This window comes from Equus caballus, chromosome 24 (assembly GCF_041296265.1).
Source record: "Equus caballus isolate H_3958 breed thoroughbred chromosome 24, TB-T2T, whole genome shotgun sequence".
Taxonomy (NCBI): Eukaryota; Metazoa; Chordata; class Mammalia; order Perissodactyla; family Equidae; genus Equus; species Equus caballus.
The window spans coordinates 50,853,915-50,875,445 of record NC_091707.1 but is presented as its reverse complement, the minus strand read 5'-3'; the positions used below and the strand labels follow the sequence as shown (position 1 = coordinate 50,875,445).

At 53.0% G+C, this 21,531-nt stretch overlaps 1 protein-coding gene across 5 annotated transcripts in view; it reads left to right on the top strand.

Annotated features, from left to right (window-relative positions):
- Positions 1-21,531, top strand: part of SYNE3 (spectrin repeat containing nuclear envelope family member 3) — a 99,260-nt gene that overhangs the window by 45,110 nt on the left and 32,619 nt on the right. For all 5 annotated transcript variants that reach the window (XM_070249789.1, XM_023628340.2, XM_023628341.2 and 2 more), the window contains exons 3-8: positions 164-336; positions 1,640-1,949; positions 9,736-9,897; positions 11,932-12,279; positions 16,099-16,235; positions 18,484-18,658. In XM_070249789.1, coding sequence (XP_070105890.1) covers positions 164-336; positions 1,640-1,949; positions 9,736-9,897; positions 11,932-12,279; positions 16,099-16,235; positions 18,484-18,658 — 1,305 coding nt within the window. The remainder of the gene's footprint in view (positions 1-163; positions 337-1,639; positions 1,950-9,735; positions 9,898-11,931; positions 12,280-16,098; positions 16,236-18,483; positions 18,659-21,531) is intronic.

Below are 21,531 nucleotides of genomic sequence, written 5' to 3'. Positions count from 1 at the left end.
CAGGCTGCCCAAGGTCACAGGAGACGATGCAGGGGCTGCCATTCAAACCCCGGCTCCTCTGGTCCCCACCGCCTGGCTCTTTCCATCGCGCACTGTCTTCCCAAGGCTCTGCCTGTTTGCATTTTGTCTAATCCCCGGAAACTGGCTTTTGTGTCCCCGACAGAAAATATGCCAGCTGGAGCCCGAGGGGCGCGTGAAGCTGGACCTGGCGCTGCGGGCGGCCGAAGCCCTCCTGGCATGCTGCCCCGAGGACCAGAAGCCAGAGATCCTGGCCCGGCTGAGGGACATCAAGGCCCAGTGGGAGGAGACCGTCACCTACATGACTCACTGTCACAGGTGGGGCAGCCAGGGACCTGCCAGGCCTTCGTGTGCAGCTGTCGCTGACCTCCTTGCCACCACCACGCTGGCCTGGGGCCTCTGCCAGAGGGACATTTCTCCAGGCCTGGGAACAGGAGGTTCTCTTGGGATTTGAGCCAGCCCTGCCTGCCTCTGTCTAATTAAAATCAAGCTTAATGATGATAATAGACGGTGGGAGCCCACTGTGTTTTGCCAGCAATGAATTCCTGGTAGACTTGCCACGCGTGCATCCTCAGCAGAAGGGCAGTGGCCCTGGAGTGACAGGGCCTGCTGTCTTGCTAGCACTTTAGCCCAGATTCTCTGCCCAAACCAGGGAGCCAAATGGGGGTGGAGGGCTTCGACAGACCTGGGTTTGTCTGTTGCTCTGCTGGTTACTTGCTGTGTGGCCTTGAGAAAGTTACTTGACCTCTCTGAGCCTCAGGCTCCTCCTCTGGACAATGGCTGTAACCAAGTGTTCCTTTGAAGGTTGTTAGGAAGACAGAAGGGGATAGCAAATGTCCAGAGTGAGGCACAGTGCTTGGCACACAGTAGGCCCTCAGTCAACCAGAGCTGCTTGCCTCCTCTCCATCTTTATAAAACCAGAACGTGAGTGGACTGGGGCACTTTGCACAGTGATTTCAAATCCTTTCACTTGGAATTCCAATCAAAGTGACTTGATATTGGCTGGACAGACAGGGCCAGCTCCATGTTACGGATGGGGAAACTGAGGCGGGTGAGGCGGCAGGGTTATGCAGTGAGTTCACGGCACCCCTGGGACCCACACACAGATCCCCAGCCTTCCATCCCCACTTAGCAGTGACGAGCCCACAGATGCTATTGTGCTCTGCAGGCTGTTAGACACTCTCCCGGTGGCAGTGTTCTCGTGACTATTGGTGGGCACGCATGTGGTCAGAGCATGTGGCTTGTGCTACATCCCGACACCAGAGCGAGACAAGTGGCTGGGGATGTCGTGCATCAGTAATGGGAGTTTAGAGCTGGAATATGGGTGCCGGAGGCTGACAGCTCCCCAGGCTGCATCAGCAAGGCCGGCGGTTCTCAGAGCCAGTCTGGAATCTGAGCCCCATTGACCCATGGAGCTTATTTACCGTCTAGTAGGAGTGAGGTGGGGCCCAGAACCTGGAGTGCCAACAAGCTGCCCAGGTGACCCTGAAGCCCAGAGAAGGCGTCATTGTTCCTCCCTCCCACAGCCCCCTAGTGCTGGGGTGGGCGCCGTGGCCTGTCCTCTCTGCCCGGGAGCCAGGAAGGCAGGTGGGTCACAGCCCCCTGGTCTCTGTGCCCACAGCCGCATCGAGTGGGTGTGGCTGCACTGGAGCGAATACCTGCTGGCCCGGGATGACTTCTACCGCTGGTTCCAGAAGATGGTGGTGGCGCTGGAGCCGCCCGTGGAGCTGCAGCTGGGCCTGAAGGAGAAGCAGTGGCAGCTGAGCCACGCCCAGGTGCTGCTGCACAACGTGGACAACCAGGCCGTGCTCCTGGACCGGCTGCTGGAGGAGGCGGGCTCCCTGTTCAACAGGATTGGGGACCCCAGCGTGGACGAGGACGCCCAGAAGAGGATGAAGGCAGAGTACGATGCAGTGAAGGCCAAAGCCCAGGTGGGTAAGGTGTGGTGGGCTCTGTCTTCACCCGTCCATCCGTTTATCCACCCCTGTCTGCCCATCCGGCCACTCATTTGCCCACTAACCATCTACCCATCCATCTACTCACCATCCACTACCACCAGCCCAACACCTTGCCACCCACCTACCCACCCACCACCATCCGTCCATCTCCCCCCCTCCTATCCACTCACCCATCTTTCTCCCCAACAAACTGCCAAATCTCCCAGTCACGATCCATTCACTCACCACCCCATCCACTTACCTACCCAACCATCTATCCGTCTACCAACCTCCTATCCATTTGTTTATTCACTCATCCATCTACCTCCCCACCACTAACCAATCTCCTATTCGTCTATACAACCACTTAATCACCCACCCATCCATCTATCTACTCGTTCACCTACTCATTAACCTGCCTCTTCACCCACCCATTCATTCATCCATCTCTCCACTGTCGGCTACCCACCCACTGTCTACCCCTTCACCCGCCTACCTACTCACTCACTATCTGCCTGTCACCCATCTTCATCAGCTCACCCACCCACCACCTAACTACCCACCCAGCAATCTTCCATCCACCCATGCACCCACCCTTCCGCCATCCACTCATCCATCAACCCATTGTTTCCATCCACGTGCCCAGTGTCACTCTGTGGTTTATACACATGTGGGCGCTTGATACGTGTGTGTTGACTGACAGATGGACCGTGAGGTTGGCTTTTACCTGGTTCCCCTCCTGTCCTCCCGTCCCTCCTCCTGCCCTTTAGCCTTTCCTCCTCATCTCTGACTTGCTCTCCCCCCATCCCTCTGCCCATCCTTGTCCCCATTCCCTCATCTCATCCTTATCTTCATTTTCAAACAGTCCATTGAGTTATGAAGTTCAATTACTATTATTTTTAAAGAAATTCTATTTGAGCAGTTATTACATCTGCCGTTCTTTTTTTCATTGTGTCTCTTTTTCCCTTAAATTTGGCACCCCTTCCAGATATGGATGATATCTGTAATCATTCTAAGTGCACAAATTTTGCAATCTCCATCAGCTTGCTCCAGCAGCTGAAGGTCTGGGGCCTGACACTGCCGTCTGCTGGGTGTCCTGACGTGGTGGGTCGTTTCCTCGAGGGCTGTGTGATTTTGAGCTGTGAGCATCCTAAGCAGGGCTTTATCTGAGGACCCCATGGCCGGGGCCTGGCCTCAGAGGAGCTCCACAGAGCCAGGCTTCCCAGGGAATTGACCTTCCTAATTCCCATTTTTATGTCAGAATATTGGCTTGGGTTCCTGAATCAGGTGAGAGCTCTGAACTTGAATCCTTAGCCAAAATTATCCACGAGGCCCCTGGCTCCGTGCTCTGAAAGGTGACTGCTGTTTTCATTTGTTTTTGTTTTTTTATCCCAGAGCCTGAGTTGAAACACAAGCTTCCTTCTCCTATTGTGCTTATGGGGAGATTTTTTTTTCTAGTTCTAGAGATTTCTGTGCCTTCACAGAGGGACAGCTCCTTGAGGCATCTGCCTTTTTGCAGTGGTCTCTCCCCCTCTGCGCCCAAAGTCTGCTTTCCTCCTCCAGCCTGAGCATTAAACCTGAGAAGACCCCAAGTAGACGTGTGAGCTGAGCAGTCTGGTTTCTGTAACTCCTTTGCTGCTGCTCCACGGGTCTCTCTTACCTTGGTGTGCATGCAGGTCTGCATTTGAACAAGCTTGTTCTACTTTATGCAGCGTTTCTGGCTGCTGTGGTGGATGGTATGCAGGCTCACTAGTCCTCCGCCGTGCTGGACCTGGAAGTCTCCTGGGCCCTTTGTGTTTACAGGCTAAGAGAAATAGTTCCATCATAAGCAGAGACCTGGGAATCTGTTATCAGGACAGGATCTGGCCCCTGACTGCCTGGGAAGGGACCCTGCTTCAGGACAGGCTCTGCTGCTTCCCGGGTGTGTGGCCTCAGGGCAGCTCTCCCTACCTGTAACCAGGTGCTGAGGACGGAATGAGTTCATGTGCGAGCTCTGTGAAAACTGGCGAGCATCTTCCCAGCATAAGGGCTTCACTCTCAGTAGCAATGAAAATAAATAGCAACGACCATGGTGTTGGACTCACAGCCGGTGCTGGGAGCTATTATTGAATGAGAGAGAACCCCACCCCTGCCACTTGAAGGCACACAGCGCCCAGGGCCCCAGAGGGGCGTGGCAGGAGGGTCCCGGTGCTGCGCAGGTGAGGCAGCGATGACTTCCGGCTCTTGCAGGTGTGGCCAGTTGGCCCTCACCAAGGGCCGGGGCAGGTGTACCTGCGATTCTCTCTCCAGGTCTGCCCCTCGGGCCCCGCAGGGAAGGTGCCTGGTGCCATGGCCTCCTTGGGGTGACTCCACAGGAAACAGGTGCTTCTGCCCACCAGCAGAGAGCCCCTCGCGCAGCGGGTGGAGGAGAGGAAGCAGAAAGCGGTTGGGCGTGTGTACATGTGCATGCGTGCGTGCATGTGTGTGTGCATGTGTGTGTATGGAGGTGACGCCAGGTGGGCACCACTTCTGGCCACGTGCAGAAATGATCATCTCAGAGCTCCTCATGGTCACTCCAGGGGACTCTCCCCTCAGTGGATCCAAAAAATCCTAGAAATCACGGCTCGTATCAGCAGCTGCCATCTTTTCTAAGTCTCATGTCTTTGACTTCTTTTGGTCCTCCAACCTTCTTACGTCGTAGATAGAGAAGATGTGACGGGGCCTGTGTTTTAGACTTAAAAAGAAAATCTAAGTGTCAGGTACACTGGCCCACTGGAAAGAACCAGAAGTGTTCTAGGTGGCTCCCAACGTGGCCTCTACCTCTGTTTGTACCTGCGGTCCTGTGCCCATCAGGACAGAGCTGGGGCCGCGGGTGCTTCTGTGCGTCAGGCTGAGCACGCAGAGGCAGGAGTAAGTGGGAGGTCAGAGCTCCTGGAGGAGGGAGCGCGTGGCTTCCAAGTGTTTTCACGAGGCAGAGGTGAGCGAGCAGGGTCCTGCGGGCCAGAGCGTGGGGGCCTCTGCCCCATCAGGATGGTGTTGGGGAGGGAGCTGCCTCCCTGGGGGGAGCTCTCAGAGTTGCCGGACCAGCTGGTCCGTGCCGACCCCAATGTGGAAATGGGGTGCTGGGGTTTGCAGAGTGACTGGATCCTGTGTAGAGAAGTAAATTCAGTTTGGTCTTCCAGCTGTGGGCTGAAGCTCCCAGACTTGGTTTTCCCCTCCTGGCCATCAGAGGTTTGGCAGCTCTGTGCTCACGCCCAGGAAACCCCATTTGCTCTTGGATGGGGAGGGGTATGTGAACCACGGAGCTGTTTCTCCTCTCTCCCAGAGCTGGCTGTAGGGTGCGGAGTGCCCCTTCGGGCCCTTTGAGGTTATATTCCACCTGTTGCATGTGTGCAACCCTGCTGCAGAGAGGAGCCATGGCTGCCCTCAGATTCCCAGGGTGCTGTGAGCTTCAGAAGACTGAGGGGCTGCGGAGAGGGGCGAACTTTTACATCGCCTTTAGCAAGAGGTTTAACTCCCCTCCCCAAGGTCCTCATTAGGAAATAGGCTGTTGTAGCCCCAGGCAGCAACCTCGTGGCCTCCCCCGGCCTGCCAGCCCTAGATGGAAGGATAACCCTCTGGCTCCATGCTAAGCAGGATGGGGGCACTGCACGTCCAGTAGCCCCCAGATGCCTCCTGGTTGCCTGCTCTGTATGTCTGATGAAGGCCTCCCCTTGCATCCAAGGCTGTCTCGATGATGAGAAGCCATTTGGAGGCGGGCAGCCGAAATCCTCCTCTCCCGGTGACAGGACTAGAGCCGTGTGGCGATTCTGCGAGGTCCAGGCCTTTTCTCAGAGTGGCGAGGGTCCCTGGGGTATTGTCTTCGTCTGCTCAGGCTGCGGTAACAGAATACAGACTGGGCGGCTTAAACAGCAGGAATGTAATTCTCATAGTTCTGGAGGCTGGAAGCTTGTGAGCCAGGTGCCGGCAGATTCGGTTCTGGGTTAGGGCCCTCTTCGTGGCTTGCAGACGGCTCTCTGATATCTCTTCTTCTAAGGGCACCAATCCCATCATGAGGGCCCCACCCTCACAACCTCATCTGATCCCGGTTATCTCCCACAGGCCCCAGCTCCGCACCCTGAGGGTTAGGGGGGCCTTCCGTATATGAATCTGGGGAGGGCAGAATTCAGTCCGCAGCAGATACCGTGTGTATTAATACCTTGACTTTCACCGATGGGAGCCCATTTCAACATTTCTCATGCTAGTTAACAGGCCATTATTTTCACCTCCGAAAATCCATTTTTGACTTCCAATTTGTTAATTAGCAAAGCTTCTGGTGTTGATGGGAACAGGACCACAGAAGCGCCGTGAGGGCCGCCTCTGGACTGGGGCCTTGGTGGCCAACCCCTAGAGAGAGATTCTTGACCAGGACGGCTGGTCAAGTCCGGGGTGAGCAACAGCACGCTGTCAGCCCAAAGCGTTTGAAAGTCCACAATGGACAGAGCAGGCTGGTTGCCAGGAGGGTCCTGCTTGTTTATTTTGTCTGAGTGTTTTAATCCATGGATCTGTTTTCCGAAGGGCCAGGCCAATAGCAGCGTCTTCCTCCTCCCTCCTTCCCGGGCAGCCCTCAGAGGAGGCGTGTTCGGCTGGCATCTGGGCCGTGAATCAAAGCCGTTCGTGCACCCCCTTGCAGAGGCATAAATCCACGCCGCCCTTGTTAATTGGTTGGGTTTTGACATTCCTGACAACCCTGCCCGGCCACAGATGGTTTAATTGTTTGGTCTAACGAGAGAGGGTTGAGCACTCTCCCATTTGTCACCCCTGTCATCCTCCCGACGCGGCCGGCCCGGCAGCCGCTGAATCGCGCTCTGTGATCTCATTATGCCTGGCACCGAGCTCGTCTGGACGCCTGCCCTGCTCGGCCGCGGTCCCCTCCGAGCGCCTGCTCAGCATCACGGAGACCTTTATTTACTCTGGATTTCCCCAAGTGCCAGCACCTCATCGCTCACACGCACACACGCACACACACACACAGATGACTTTCACTGGAGAGTTTGTTTTGCTATAACATTTATCACCATCAGCGTCAACCGGGGACCCAGCATTTATTCTCTGCTTATTATTCCTGACCCACTTTGTTTCATAAATGAGCCCTTCCTGTGGATGGAGGAAGGTCTGTGAGGGTTTTGATGGATGCAAATCCCTCGGGAAGGCGGAGCCAGCAAGGGAAACACGAAGGAGCCAGTCGCCGTCCCTTGGTCCACTTTGGGAATTTAAGCAGCTGCATGTGTTTCCACCCACCATGTGCTGCTGTTGAAGCTCTGAGCCTCGCTCCCGTAGGCGAGAGGCTTCTCTGCTCATCTCTGAAGGATTTGGTCCTGTGCCTTGCTTGCCCCATCTCTAAAATGGGGATATTTTCTTCTACTTGCAGTGGTTGTAGCAGAGTTTTAAATGAATTAGTTAGTATTTCTTTCTTTCTTTCTTTCTTTTTTTTGAGGAAGATTAGCCCTGAACTAACATCTGCCACCAGTCCTCCTCTTTTTTGCTGAGGAAGATTGGCCCTGAGCTAACATCCGTGCCCATCTTCCTCTTCTTTATATGCGGGACACTTGCCACAGCGTGGCTTGATAAGCAGTGCATAGGTCCCCACCCAGGATCTAAACTGGGGAACCCCAGGTCGCCAAAGTGGAGTGTGCAAACTTAACCGCTGCGCCACCAGGCCGACCCAGTTAGTATTCCTAGATTTGGTGAGGAGCCTTTCAAAGGGAGGGCAAGGCCAATGCAAATAACCAGGGAAGGTTTTCAAATCCGTGTGTTTCCACACTTACCGGGCTAGAGCTTTTGCGTAGCTTCCGTGGTGGTCAGGGCCCTTTTGGACGTGGCCTGGCTCCCTGGCTGAGAGCTGAAGTCAGCAAACTATGGCCCCCGGGCCAGATCAGCCCACCTCCCGGCTTTGGATGACCTGTGAGCTAAGAATGCCTTATATGTTTTTATAAGAATGCTTAATACATTAAGGTAAATGAATCGTTTTACACTTTTTTAATGATCGAGGGGAAAATAAAAAGCAGACTATTTCACAACATGTGAAAATGGCATGAAATTCACATTTCAGCATCCATAATTCAAGTCTTATTGGAATCCGACCATTCCTTATGGGTTTGCCCCTCGCTGCTTGTGTGCTATGACATGGTCGCACGTACGTGGTTGAGTAGCTGCAACAGGAACCATCCCTGGGCAGAGCCAAAACCATCCACTGTCTGACAGAAGCGTCGGTCACCCGCCGTCTAGAGCAGTGGTTTTGGAGTCCGACACCTGCCTTGTACGTCACGTCTGCAGGGCCCTGCGAGGTCCTGAGACCTGTCAGCTCCAGTTTGCGGTTTGCAAATGGGAGGGTTTTGAGATTGTTGTGAAGGTTAAATAAGATAATGCCTGTCAAGTTCCGGGCGCATCGTAGGTGCCTGTTAAATGGGAAGCCCCTCTTTCCCTTTTCTTAACTCTCCTTGAAAACCTTCCCCTGGCCGACCCTCCATGTTTATTCTTACAGCCGTTCAGGAAGCTTCGTTCACAGCTGCCCAGAGCCGAACCTGGGAGACGAAACCAACAAGGGGCAGCTCTGCCGTAGGGAGCGCTTGGTCCCCACGGCGGGTGACAGTGCAGTAGACATGCTGTGAGAGAGCCACAGCACAGAGGGCAGGCCATTAATCCAGCCCGGGGCGGTGGGCAAACCTCAGAGAAGGAAGGTGCTGCCTGGAGGTTGGGTGTGACAATGAATGACGGCTCACAGTTCCTAAGCACTTACTAGCTGCCCGGGCTGTTTGCCTTGCTCGAGCTCTGGCTCATTTAACCCCACTGCACCCCAAGGAGGAAGAACTGTTGTTAACCATACAGAGGAGGGGACTGGGCATGGAGGGGTTGATTACGTGCCCCAGGCAGGCCGAGGTTCAAGTCACAGGCCGTGGGCTCCCAAGCCCAGGGTCTCCACCACCGGGCCACAGCCACATCATGGGGTCCTGCCCTTGACTGCCAGGCTGAGGAGGGGAGGAGCTGAAAGGTGCTGTGATTCTGTGTGTTTTGAAAAACAGAGTCTCTAGGCACATAGTAGGTCTTATAGCAGGGACACCGTTATTTCCTCAGATTCAGCCACCCTCAGGACAACATCCTGCCCCTGTGTGATTAGAACTTCAATGGGATTGTCTGAAAGTGGAGATGATTCCAACCCACGCAGACATCGCTGCACTCGCGAGAAGAGGCAGCAGCTGGCTGGTTGCATCCCCCGCAGACACCGTTGTGATGGGGTGGAAACGCGCCCACCAGCCTCGCCTCCCCGGTTCGGATCTTGGTGCTTCCCTAGCCAGGGGACCTTGGCCAAGTCGTTTCACTGCTGTGCCTCAGTTTTCTCATCTGTCATGCTGGGAGAATAATGGTGTCACCTGGTGGGCTGGTCAGGCGAGTTCAATGAGCTGAGCATGTGCGCAATCTCTCAGAGCAGTGCTGGCACCCTGGGGAGCGCTCTGATGATCATAAATACGTAGCAATAGTTGTTACCACGCTTCTGTCTTGAGTGCCGTTCTTAGGACATGGCAGGAAAGAAGGCCATGGATAGTGGACAGGCCCAGTGCTGACATGCTTTGGTCTCCAAAGCCAAGCATCCTTGGCTTATTACTAAGAAGGTAGAGAAGAGTGTCTGGGATCTCTTTGTCTCCAGCAAAAGGGCTGAGGGTTGGTTGCATTCCCACCCTCGCCACACCCAGGCAGACCCTGAAGGCCAGGGCAGCCCAGGCTGGGGAGCCTCGTGGTTACTGACTTTCCTCCCCTCCCACAGGACAGGGTGGACCTGCTGGAGCAGGTGGCCCGGGAGCATGAGCATTTCCAGGCAAGTGTGGATGAGTTCCAGCTGTGGCTGAAGGCCGTAGTGGAGAAGGTGGCCGGCTGCCTGGGGCAGAACTGCAAGCTGACCACCCAGCACCGCCTCTCTGCGTTGCAGGTAACCCCAGCCCGGTCTCCACCACGGGGTCCGCTGAGGGAGCGCTCGCGTTTGGAGGGGTCCATGTTGTACTTTATTTAACGGGGTAGTGCTGGGGCCGCAGGAGATACCAACATCCATGCACGCGGACCCCACGTGAGGAGAAGCATGGAATTGAGCGCCACATGTTTGCTTCCTGGAAATCTCTGGCCCAGCAGGGCATTTGGAAACCCAAGGCCACAGCAGCATGGTCAAGACCAGAGGGCCTCAAATAGGGGATATTTGGCCATGTCTGGGGACATTTTTGGTTGTCCCAACTCGGAGTGGGGATGCTACTGGTATCTAGCGGGTGGAGGCCGGAGATGCTGCTGACCACCCTGTGATGCCCAGGACAGCCCCCCAAAGAAGAATGAGCTGTCCTCAAAGGTCAGTCGTGCTGAGAGTAAGGAAGCCTGGGGCAGGCACCAGGCCTGTGGTCAGAGGAAGCTGGGTCCGCTCTGACCTTCCCAACTCGCCGTGACCCTGAACAAGCTTCTGACTCTCTGTAAAGTCTGTGGGTAGAACATCTTCAATAATTCAAGGACTATTTTATAATTTTTGCCACAGCTGTACAGAACCTGTACCATTTATTTAATATTTGTATTTAAATTGACTCACCTTTAAAAAAACCGGTGAATGATGACCAAAAAATATCTTATATGACTTGTATGAGAATGTTCACAGTGGGGCTGGCCTCGTGGCTGAGTGCGTAACTTCACGTGCTCCACTTCGATGGCCAGGGGTTCGCTGGTTTGGATCCTGGGGGTGGACCTACACACCGCTCATCAGGCCAAACTGAGGCAGCATCCCACGTAGAAGAGCCAGAATGACCTATGGCTAGGATATACAACTATGTATTGGGGCTTGGGGAGGAAAAAAAAAAGGAAAAATTGGCAACAGCTGTTAGCTCAGGGCCAATCTTCCTCACTAAAAAAAAAAGAAAGACTTGGGAGTCAATCCAGCTGGATCTGCAGGTTCTCATCTTGGCTCTGTGTGGATGGCCTCTGTCCTCTTTGGACCCAAGGCCGATCACCTGCACAAAGGGTGATTGGACTGCAGCTTTAAAAAAAAAAGAATGTTCACAGTGACCTTGTTCATAATAGTTCCAAACTGAATACGACTCCGATTTTTATCAACAGATCATTGGATAAACACATTGCAGAAGAGAATATACATAGGAAGGAATATTACTCGCAATAAAAAGGAATGAAGTACTGGTATACACGACAGCATGGAAGAATCTAGAAAACATGCTGAGTGAAGGAAGCCAGTTTCAAAAGAGACTACATTCTACGATTTCAAATATATGAAGTTCTAGAATCTTCTGGGGTGTTAGAAATGCCCTTTATTTTGATAACAGGGTGGACTACCTGGGCATGCATATTTCTCAAAACTCTTTGAATCGTAACACTTAAGATCTAGATATTTTACTCTGTATAAATAACACTTCTGCAAAAAAGTAAAAAAAATATGTTGAAGGCATTTTCACATAAAACAGATTTAAAGGTGTTTATATAAAACATTTTAAAAATTAAAAAGCTGATGGATGTTTATTTAAAAAGAAAATTTATGTCATTGTCATAAGTGGAAAACCAGTCCCCATTCATAGTTTACAGTAGATAATCACAAAAATAAATATAACAAGACCAAATGGGGTCCTGAGGTTCTATTTGGCTCCATACTTTTGCCAGCTGAAGGCTCCTCTCTCTTTGTTAAAAAGGCAGGTTCACCAATGTCGTAGAGAGTTAAGACAGAGAAGCACCCAACAGGGGCTTTCTCCTTGACGTAATCAGACGGCTTGAAAAAGACAAGACGGAGAAAGGGAATTACTTTCTCACGTTGGGAGTCAGTGTCATTAAGGCAGAAGGTCCACCCCTCGGAAAGGCACCTCTGGCTCTCACCAGGAATCTGGGAATTAGTGGTTGGCACGACCTTCCCAGGGGTTCTGGAAAATGCAGCAAATGTTTTCTTTTTCCCCTCAAGCTTTTTTTTCCATCCGCCCCCTCTCCCCTTTAGGACATTGCCAAAGATTTTCCCAGGGGCGACGAGTCTTTGAAGAGGCTGGAGGAACAGGCCGTGGGGGTCATCCAGAATACCTCTCCTTTGGGTGCAGAGAAGATCACTGAGGAACTGGAGGAGATGCGGAAAGTTCTGGAGAAGCTGCGGCTCCTCTGGGAGGAGGAGGAGGGGCGGCTGCAGGGCCTGCTCAAGTCCAAGGGGGCCTGTGAGCAGCAGAGGAGGCAGCTGGAGGCCGAGCTGGGAGAGTTCAGGAAGGGCCTCCAGAGGCTGGCGGAGGAGGGCCTGGAGCCCCAGGCGAAGGCGGGGACTGAGGACGAGCTGGTGGCCCGCTGGAGACTCTACTCGGTAAGCACAGTTTGGCTGAGCCATGGGCCAGTGCAGGCGCCATGTGTGCCTCAGGGTGTCACCCCTCGGAGCTCCTCCACATGGTGGGAGAATCACGCTAAGCCTTAAGCACACTCTGGTTTTCCTGGTAATTATAGTTGGTAATCTAAGTTGGGTATTTGTATCCATTTTCTGGATGAGGAAACTGAGGCTGGAGAGATTTTTTTTTCGACATCCCCAGGATGGCCTGATATGTCAGTGGGTAAATAAGACCAGAGGTGGATTGGCTCTGGGTTTGCCATTCCCTTGCCCAATGATGAGATGTGGGGTGGCCTTCCCCAACACAGAGCAGGGAGGGAAAGCCCTTAGTGTAAAGATGGTGAGGAACAAACACAGTGGGTGTTCTGGGGAGGCCAAGCAGACGATGCCCACCCTGGGGAGGAGAGGGTGGGTTCCAACCCAGACACGATGTCTGGTCAGACCTCCTCCCCCTCCCCCCACCGTGTGCACACTGCAGGAGGTTTGACTTGAGGACAGAGAGAGTGTTGGAATAAGGATTAACACCTTCCTCCCCCCACCATCCTTATTTATTAACTCAATGGGTTAGCTCATTGTCAGCTCCATTAGGGAAAATTTCTGAAAGATAAGCCGTCCCAGATCCCACCTCCACTCCGCACTGTGGTTCTGTTTTTTCTCTTCCTTCTAATGTTTGCCCGTATGCAAAAATATTTTTGTGTGGGTAGAAAAACCACATCATACTCTTTAGGGCTCATTCAGCCTCGTGGGGACCGGATTCCCCTGCAGTGACCAAGTTCATACAAAGGGGATCATCTCCCTTTAGGGCTGGCTGCCTCAGCAGAGGCTGGTGTGGTGCAGAGGTTAAGGCGGGGGCTTTCCAATCAGACTGCCCAGCTTCAAGTCCTGCTTTGCCTCCTTGCTGAGCGGATGGCTTGAGAATTACTCTAAGCTCAGTTACATGTGAGATGGGGAGCAGGATGCTAGGACCTGGCCCACACATTCCTCATGAACATGTGAGAACAGAATGTGCTCAGAATAGCGCCCGCCGAGGAGCCAGCACTCAGAGGATTGGCTTTGACCCTGTGTTCCGGATGAGGGATGAGGTCGAAGGTACAAACTTGGGAGGGTCAGGCCTGGAAAGCCCAGCCCCGGCTGTCTGTCTTGGCAGCCACTTGGCTGTGCCCAGCTCGGTTTCAGGATGCCTTCCCTGAGGCAGGAGGCTGACCACATCCTTACAGAGGCTCCCTGCCCCACCCGATTCCGGTGTCACTTCAATTATCATCGTCATGACTAACCAGAAATCAATGAAAGGGACTTTCAGAATTTATTACTCGAGACTTTCATTCTTAAACTAGCATTCACGTAGTTACGTTTGCACTTCTTATTATGTGTCCTCCAGCAAGAAGCAGACTTTCCTGACCTGCTCCAGCCCAGCCCTCTGGAGTGACTGCATGCCCAGGGACAAGGCCAGGCGTGTGGCTGTGAGGCAGCTGGCCTGGCTTGGGCTGGGGGCACCCTTGGCCCAGCAGAGCAGGGGAAGGTTGACTGCAGTCACCCTGGCTTGCACCAAAAAAGAAAGTTGGACTGTTTGCCCTCTTTTGAGAAACAGGCAGACTTAGGGAAGCAGGTTGTGTCAGGGCCTCAGCTGAAAGAACAATTTGTAAAGAAAGTCTCTGTGAGGCACGTGTTCACCTTCCGCATTGTCACGGTGAGGTCGTTATTTACCCGGTGGATGCTGTTCTGAGTGCTGCACAGCCCTACGCAAAGGGTGCTGTCACGAACCCTCTTTTAGACAGGGAAACTGAGGCACTGGGAGGCTTGAGGCCTTCCCAGTGGTTGTGCAGCCTACAGGTGGATGCAGGGTCTGGACTTGAACCCAGGCCGTCTGACTCAAGAGTGCGCGCTTCTGGCTGCTGGGCCAGCTCAGGTCCCCAGTTTCAGAAAATGAGCATAACAGAGGAGCAGACCAGCAGGAAGGACGTGGGTGCTCGTCCGGCTGTGATCACTGGCTGATCTCTCCACCTGCGGTCCCAAGACCCTCCCTCACAGAGAGCTGGGGGACAGGAGTGATTTGTGACCTCCCTGTGCTGACCAGGGCAGGACCATTTGTCCATTTCAGGGGGCCTTTTAGCACCTAAGGTTGAAATCAGAGCAGTTTTGTGACTAAACGCGCGAGATGGTCAGGAAACGGAGCTGCCTAGCAGGGCCCATCCTCCCAGGCATCCAAGGCCGCCTACAAACTAAAGATGACAGCGTCATGGGTGCAGATTCAGCATGGCAGGGCTGGCAGGGCCCCTCTTATTTCACAAGGAAGGAAACCGCGTCCAGAGAGGGCCGGAGCTTAGCCAGGCCAGGGCTGTGGGGCAGCGTCCTTCCTGCTCTGGCTCCCTGGTCACTTGCTGCGTCTCCAGCACCCAGGGCCTTTGGCATTTTTGCAACCTGCCTGGCCTCCAATTGGCTCTTGACCTCCCTGTGGTCTGGACAGGCCTTTCTCCCGAGGCGGCCCATGGTCCCGCTCCCCCTGCAGACCCCGGCTCTGCCCGGCTGCGTCTCCGCTTGCCTGCAGTCCGGCCAGCCCTCCTGGGGGCTGAAGTGCCAGCTTCTGCATGGATGGTTTGGAAACTGCCAGTTTACACAAGCCAATTGTGTTTTCATCGTCTATGGAAACTTGTATAGATTTCATTACATTGGCTTCATATTTGAACGTGGACAGGAATGTTTGTGAGGATACACAGGCCTGGCTGGGCAGGTTCTTCATCCTGCTGCCTGCACAGCGCCCCCTCTGGCCTCCAGCCGCTGCCTACATTCCCTCTATTTGAGCTTGCTCCCTCGGATTTAAAACTCTGCTCCCTGTTCACCTGTGGCTCACTAGGGACTGAGCCAGATGGGAGCTGCCCCTGGTCCCTGGGCATGGAGGATCTGGGTGGAACCCGAGGCTGCCCCCTGGGAGAGTGGAGGCGGGCCCCTGCTCTGTACTCAGCGCCTCGTCACCTTGTCAAGCTGTGGGGGAAAGGCCTGTTTTGCTAATGAGGGGACAGCCCAAGCTTGCACAGCTAGGAAGGGGTGCAGAGGCGGGTTTCCAGGCCAGCCTGGGCTACACCAAAGCCACGCACTGTCCACTTCCCCGTTCTGCCTCCTCCCACGCATGGGCCCTTCAAGAGTCAAGGTCAAGGTGAAACTCTGCACTTCCCAGGACAGCAGGGAAAGGCCTGGTTGGAGCGTCGGAACGCAGTGAGTGGAGCGGCTCAGGAGGCTCAGTGCAAACATCCTAGCCGCCTGATCATAACGATAACCAATTCTCAGAGCACCTTCAGACCTCCACGTCCTCTGGTGCTGACGAGGCAGGTTAAGAGCCAGCAGGTCCAGCTCCGACGTCAGGTCCACCTTTTGCCAGCTCTGCAACCATCAGAAAACTCTTAGCCGGCCTTTCCTTGTGTATAAAGTGGGGACACAGAGACCTACCTCCCGGGATCCTTGCAAGGCTGAACTGAATGGGACACCAGAGCACTCAGCACAGTGTCAGTGCTCCCCAGATGTTAGTTATCTGTATTCTTAGCTGCTGGTCCTCGTCAGGACGATGCCACGGGGTCAATGGTAAGAGAGAAAAAGTGCAGCTCTGCAGGAGTGAATGCCGTGTTCGATTTCAGAGAGCAGGAGGCGTAAGAGGGGGCGCTGATTTCACGGGGGCCCCAGTCTCTGCCTCTGGTCACAGTTTTCTTCCAGGCTGGCCCACCCCCACTGGCCATGCTCATCCCCCTGCACACACACCCCTGTCCTGTCACAGAACCTCACCTGCCCCCTCGGGGGTCATTTGTGCTGCAGGCGACACGGGCGGCGCTGGCCGCGGAGGAGCCCCGGGTGGACTGGCTGCAGGCGCAGCTGAAGGAGCTCATCGCCTTCCCGCAGGACCTGCAGCCGCTCTCGGACGGCGTCGTCGCAGCCATCCAGGAGTACCAGAGGTATCTGGACAGGCTGAGGGTGGGTGGACTCACCGTGCCTGAACCCCAGGCTCAAGGGGCCCCCTTACCCCACCCAATGCATCTCCCAGAGAGGGGCTTGCTGTCTCTTGCAGCCTGCTCTTTTTTTTTTTAACTTTTTATTGAGATTATGATAGTTTACAACCTTGTGAAATTTCAGTTGTACATTATTGTCAGTCGTGTTGTAGGTGCACCACTTCACCCTTTGTGCCCTCCCCCCACACCCGTCTCCCCTGCTAACCACCAATCAGTTCTCTTTGTCTATATGTTTAACTTCCACCTATGAGTGGAGTCATACAGAATTCGTCTTTCTGTGTCTGGCTTATTTCACTTAACATAATACCTTCAAGGTCCGTCCATGTTGTTGTGAATGGGACGATTTTATCCTTTTTTATGGCTGAGTAGTATTCCATTGTGTGTGTGTGTGTGTGTGTGTGTGTGTGTGTGTGTATATATATATATATATATATATATATATATATATACCATGTCTTCTTAATTCAATCATCAGTTGATGGGCACTTAGGTTGCTTCCATGTCTTGGCTATTGTAAATAATGCTGCAATGAACACAGGGGTGCATGGGACTTTTGGAATTGCTGATTTCAATTTCTTTGGATAGATACCCAGTAGTGGGATGGCTGGGTCATAAGGTATTTCTATTTTTAATTTTTTGAGAAATCTCCATACTGTTTTCCATAGTGGCTGCACCAGTTTGCATTCCCACCAATAGTGTATGAGGGTTCCTTTTTCTCCACAACCTCTCCAACATTTGTCACTTTTTGTTTTGGATATTTTTGCCATTCTAACAGGTGTAAGGTGATATCTTAGTGTAGTTTTGATTTGCATTTCCCTGATGATTAGTGATGATGAGCATCTTTTCATGTGTCTATTGGCCATCCATATATCTTCTTTGGAGAAATGTCTGTTCATGTCCCCTGCCCATTTTTTGATCGGGTTGTTGTTGAGCTGTGTGAGTTCTTTATATATTATGGAGATTAACCCTTTGTCGGATATATAACTTATAAATATTTTTTCCCAACTATAGGTTGTTTTTTTGTTTCAATCCTGTTTTCCCTTGCCTTGAAGAAGCTCTTTAGTCTGATGAAGTCCCATTGCAGCCTGCTAACTCTTAAATAATTCTTGCACCTCCCAGCGACTGGCTGTCACAGGATGTCACTCTGCTCAGCGCTATCTCCTTTGACCGTGTTTTGCATTTTGCTGCCAGAAGGAGACCTGAACCTTGCTTTTTTCCATGCTAAGTGGCTCATTCACCCATTTCCATCAAGTCTCTTTATGCAGCTTAGCACAGGGCACAGGTCCACCATGTGATGGCCCAAGGGGAGAGCTTTTCTAGACAAACCCCATTCCCCTGCCTTCTGACGGTGATGGCATAAGCATCTGAGCCTGTCCCGGACCAGCTTCTACCTCCCCTTCAGCCCATGGGCTCAGGCGAGGCAGGATATCCGGTTTCCTAGCTCAGCAAAGACCGCGGATCAAATATCCACCCTGCGTGGAACTGAGCACAGTGTCAATTTGAAATCTGTAGCTATTTTTGCTGCGGGAGCCTCAGAGGTGTTCTCAACACAGCACAGCTATCCACGTATCTGTAGAACCTCCCACTCCTCTGCCTGATGGAGGGGTTCCTCCAGAATGAGCTCAGGGAGCTCCCCCCAGCTGTGTGTCTCTCACCCCACAGTGTGCTCAGGCCCCACATCTGCAGGACCAGAGCGGGGGCCTGGATCCCCCGTGGGATGCTAAGTGGCGGCAGGGGCCTGAATTTCCTGTGCACAGAGCAGACGGTGAGACAGGGTGGCGAGCATCTCCCGTTCCCTCCAGTTGCTCTTGCTGAGGTTTCATGTGCTGCTATTTATGATTTATGACTGGGTGCTGGATATTGCATTTGAAAAATTATTTGGGCCTGGGGTGATGGTCTCCTACTCAAAAGAGGATTTCGTTTGCTTCTGGTAGGTGCCTGGGGCAGGCTGCATCAGCCCAGGGTCTCTGTAATTCCTCTGCAAGGCTTGAGGTCGCTGGCCATGGAGCTGGCCTACAAGTCTGTCTGAGGACTGGCTTACTCCCAGTGCACTTTTTTCCAGGGGACATAGACCTTTGGGATCCCACATTCCCAGCAGTGCAAGCCTGGCTCCCTGGGGGTTCAGGCAGAGGCCCCATTCCAAACTGACCCCACTCTCTCCTCCCTTGGTTTCCTCCTTCCATGGCCCCTGCAGCATGAAGGGAAAGAGCACCAGGCTGCGGAATGCCACGGGGACGGAGCTGTGGCAGCGTTTCCAGCGGCCTCTGCAGGACCTGCAGCTGTGGAAAGCCCTGGCCCAAAGGCTCCTGGATGTTACCACCAGCCTGCCAGACCTGCCCTCCATTCATACCTTCCTGCCCCAGATTGAGGTAACCGGGGTCCTGCCAGGAGGGTGCTGCTGGGGGAGGCCACCAGCCAAGCCTGGCGTATCAGCCCCTCTCACAGGGAAAGGCGTGTTCCTGGGTCCTCCAGATGTGTAGGTAGAGTTCACGGCACCATCTAGCACAGGAGTCCTGTGTGCACAGCAAGTGTCAACACTTGTTATCAGTGACAAAGGTCATCCTCAGTTCTTGGGTCGAAGGTGAAGCCTGATGCCTGTGTGACCCCAGGACTCTGCACCAACCCTCGCACGCCCCTTCTCTTTGGGACCCCATTGCAGGCAGTCCTCTGGTGGAAGCACGAGCAGTTCTGAGATAGAGAAGCTGGTCAGGTCATTACCTTTACTGTGTATCAGTTAGGATGCATGTCACAAGTGACAGAGAACCTGACCAATGGTGGCTTAAGACACAGAGACCTTCAGGTCGTCCCAGGGCTGGCTTGACATCTCAACAGTGTCATCCAGGACTCAAGTTCTTTCCAGCTCTAAGCCATGCCCCCCTTCATGGCCCCAAGATGGCTGCCACCACTGCAAGCATGCGTCCTCAGTGAACAGCAAAGTCTTGTGTAGGAAGGAATGGCATGGGGACAAAAGGGCACTCTCCATCTGCCATTTCCAACAGAGAGGCAAGTTCTTCCCAGAGGCCTCAGCTGACTCCCCTTACATCTCATTGGCTAGACCAGGTCACATGACCATCCTCGGACCAATCACTAGCTGGAGATGATGGGATCTCTGTGAGTGCCTTATACCAATTATAGTCATAACCCTGGAACTGGGCACTTTGCCACCCACACAAAATCTTGGTTGCTTGTTGAGGAAGAAGGAGGAATGGCTGTCGGGTGAGCAGCCAACAGTGTCTGTCACAAATACCTGTCAACACAGTAGCTCCCATTTGCCTGTCAACAATGCCTTATGGTATCCTGGCGCTCTGAGGCCCGTGAAACGCTTTCGGGTCTAGAGATCTTGGACACAAAGAGTGGGAGGAGACACAGGAGAGTATCAGGTGTGAGCCCATTTTATATTAATTTTCCTTCTGCTTATAAAAGTCATGCCTACGTGGAGAAGGTAAAGATTTGTGAGGAAGAGAATAAAAAGCACCCACAGTCCCATGAGCCACGGGACCGCCGTTACCATGGGGCACTTTCTCCATCTCGTTTTCGGTCCAACTTGGTATTATGGGGAGAATCATTAACCAGACTTGGCCCCTACTCACCCCTGACTGAGCACACTACCCGGCCATGGACCAGGGCCTGCGTTTTGGAGTGTCTGCTCTCTTGATTGTCCACTTGGGGCTCACGTTAGAATGAGAGCTTGTTTGCTGTCATCATAGTCAAGCCGTAGAGCACGGCCTTTCTTTTTTTTTTTTTTTTTAAGATTTTATTTTTTCCTTTTTCTCCCCAAAGCCCCCCAGTACATAGTTGTGTATTCTTCGTTGTGGGTTCTTCTAGTTGTGGCATGTGGGACACTGCCTCAGCGTGGTCTGATGAGCAGTGCCATGTCCACGCCCAGGATTCGAACTAACGAAACACTGGGCCGCCTGCAGCGGAGCGCGCGAACTTAACCACTCGGCCACGGGGCCAGCCCCACGGCCTTTCTTTTTTATTTATTTATTTTTTGAGGAAGATCAGCCCTGAGCATCTGCTGCCAATCCTCCTCTTTTTGCTGAGGAAGACTGGCCCTGAGCTAACATCCATGTCCATCTTCCTCTACTTTATATGTGGGACGCCTGCCACAGCATGGCTTGCCAAGCGGTGCCATGTCCGCACCCACGATCCGAACCAGTGAACCGTGGGGCGCCAAAGCGAAACATGCAAACTTAACTGCTGTGCCACTGGGCTGGCCCTGTGTCATAAACCTCAATTTTAGGTCAGACAATCCTGAATATACCCTTTATCCATCTAGCCATTTCCGTGAGATATGATCACCAATAGGCAGAAGCTTTAATTAATTTATTACAATTTTTCTGTACTTGGGGGTCATGTTATGTAGTCATAAATTCTGGTATTTTCATTTGACACAAATGAGCTTTTTCTCAGCTTCATTTACGATGGTTCAAAGCAGTCATCACTTTAAATGGCTGCATAATATTCCATTCAGGGGGATGCTGTTGTTTATTTAGCGTATCTGAAATTAGATATTTGGGTTTCCAGTTTTCATCGTCATAATTAACATATGCTGAATATCTACCTACATAGATCTTTGTCTCCATTTCTACCATTCTCCTCATTTTGCTGATGAGGGACCAGGGGGAAGTTGGGGTGCTTGTTCAAGGTCACTCTGCTCCAGAGAGGCAAAGCTGGGGCCAGTGCGGTGGGTCCTAGACTCTCGTCTACTGTCCTCAGCCCTGTTTTCATGTTGGCTCGGGAAGCAGCTTTGTGAGGCTGGCAGAACAACTTTATTATTGTCATTTGACTTCTGAGGAAGCCAAGTCTCAGAGAGGGGAAGGCACTTGCTCAAGGTCACACAGCATTAAGTGGCAGGGCTGGCTTTGACCCAGACCTGTCTGACTTCACAGCAAGTGCTCCCCCTAACAGTTTGCAATTACATTTCCTCCTTATCCTTCCCACTCGGATAGAAAGCAAACTGGGACCCCCTTGAGGCAGGAAGGAGAGGTGCTGTCTTTCTAGATTGGGACCGAGGACTCGGCGCAGAATTTCATGGAGCCGTGGGTTGGAACAAGTCGGGCCAGGCCTGTGGTTTGTTCCTATTTGTCTGCTGTTTGCTGGTGGGGAGCAGGGCTTGCTTCTCTCTCACGGCCTGCCCGGGTGGGATGGACTCTACGGGCCAGGGCTCAAGCTGCCAGCCTTCTTTCCTTGACTCAGCTCCAGCATCGAGCCCCAGAGTGACTATGGATCCACGAAGTTC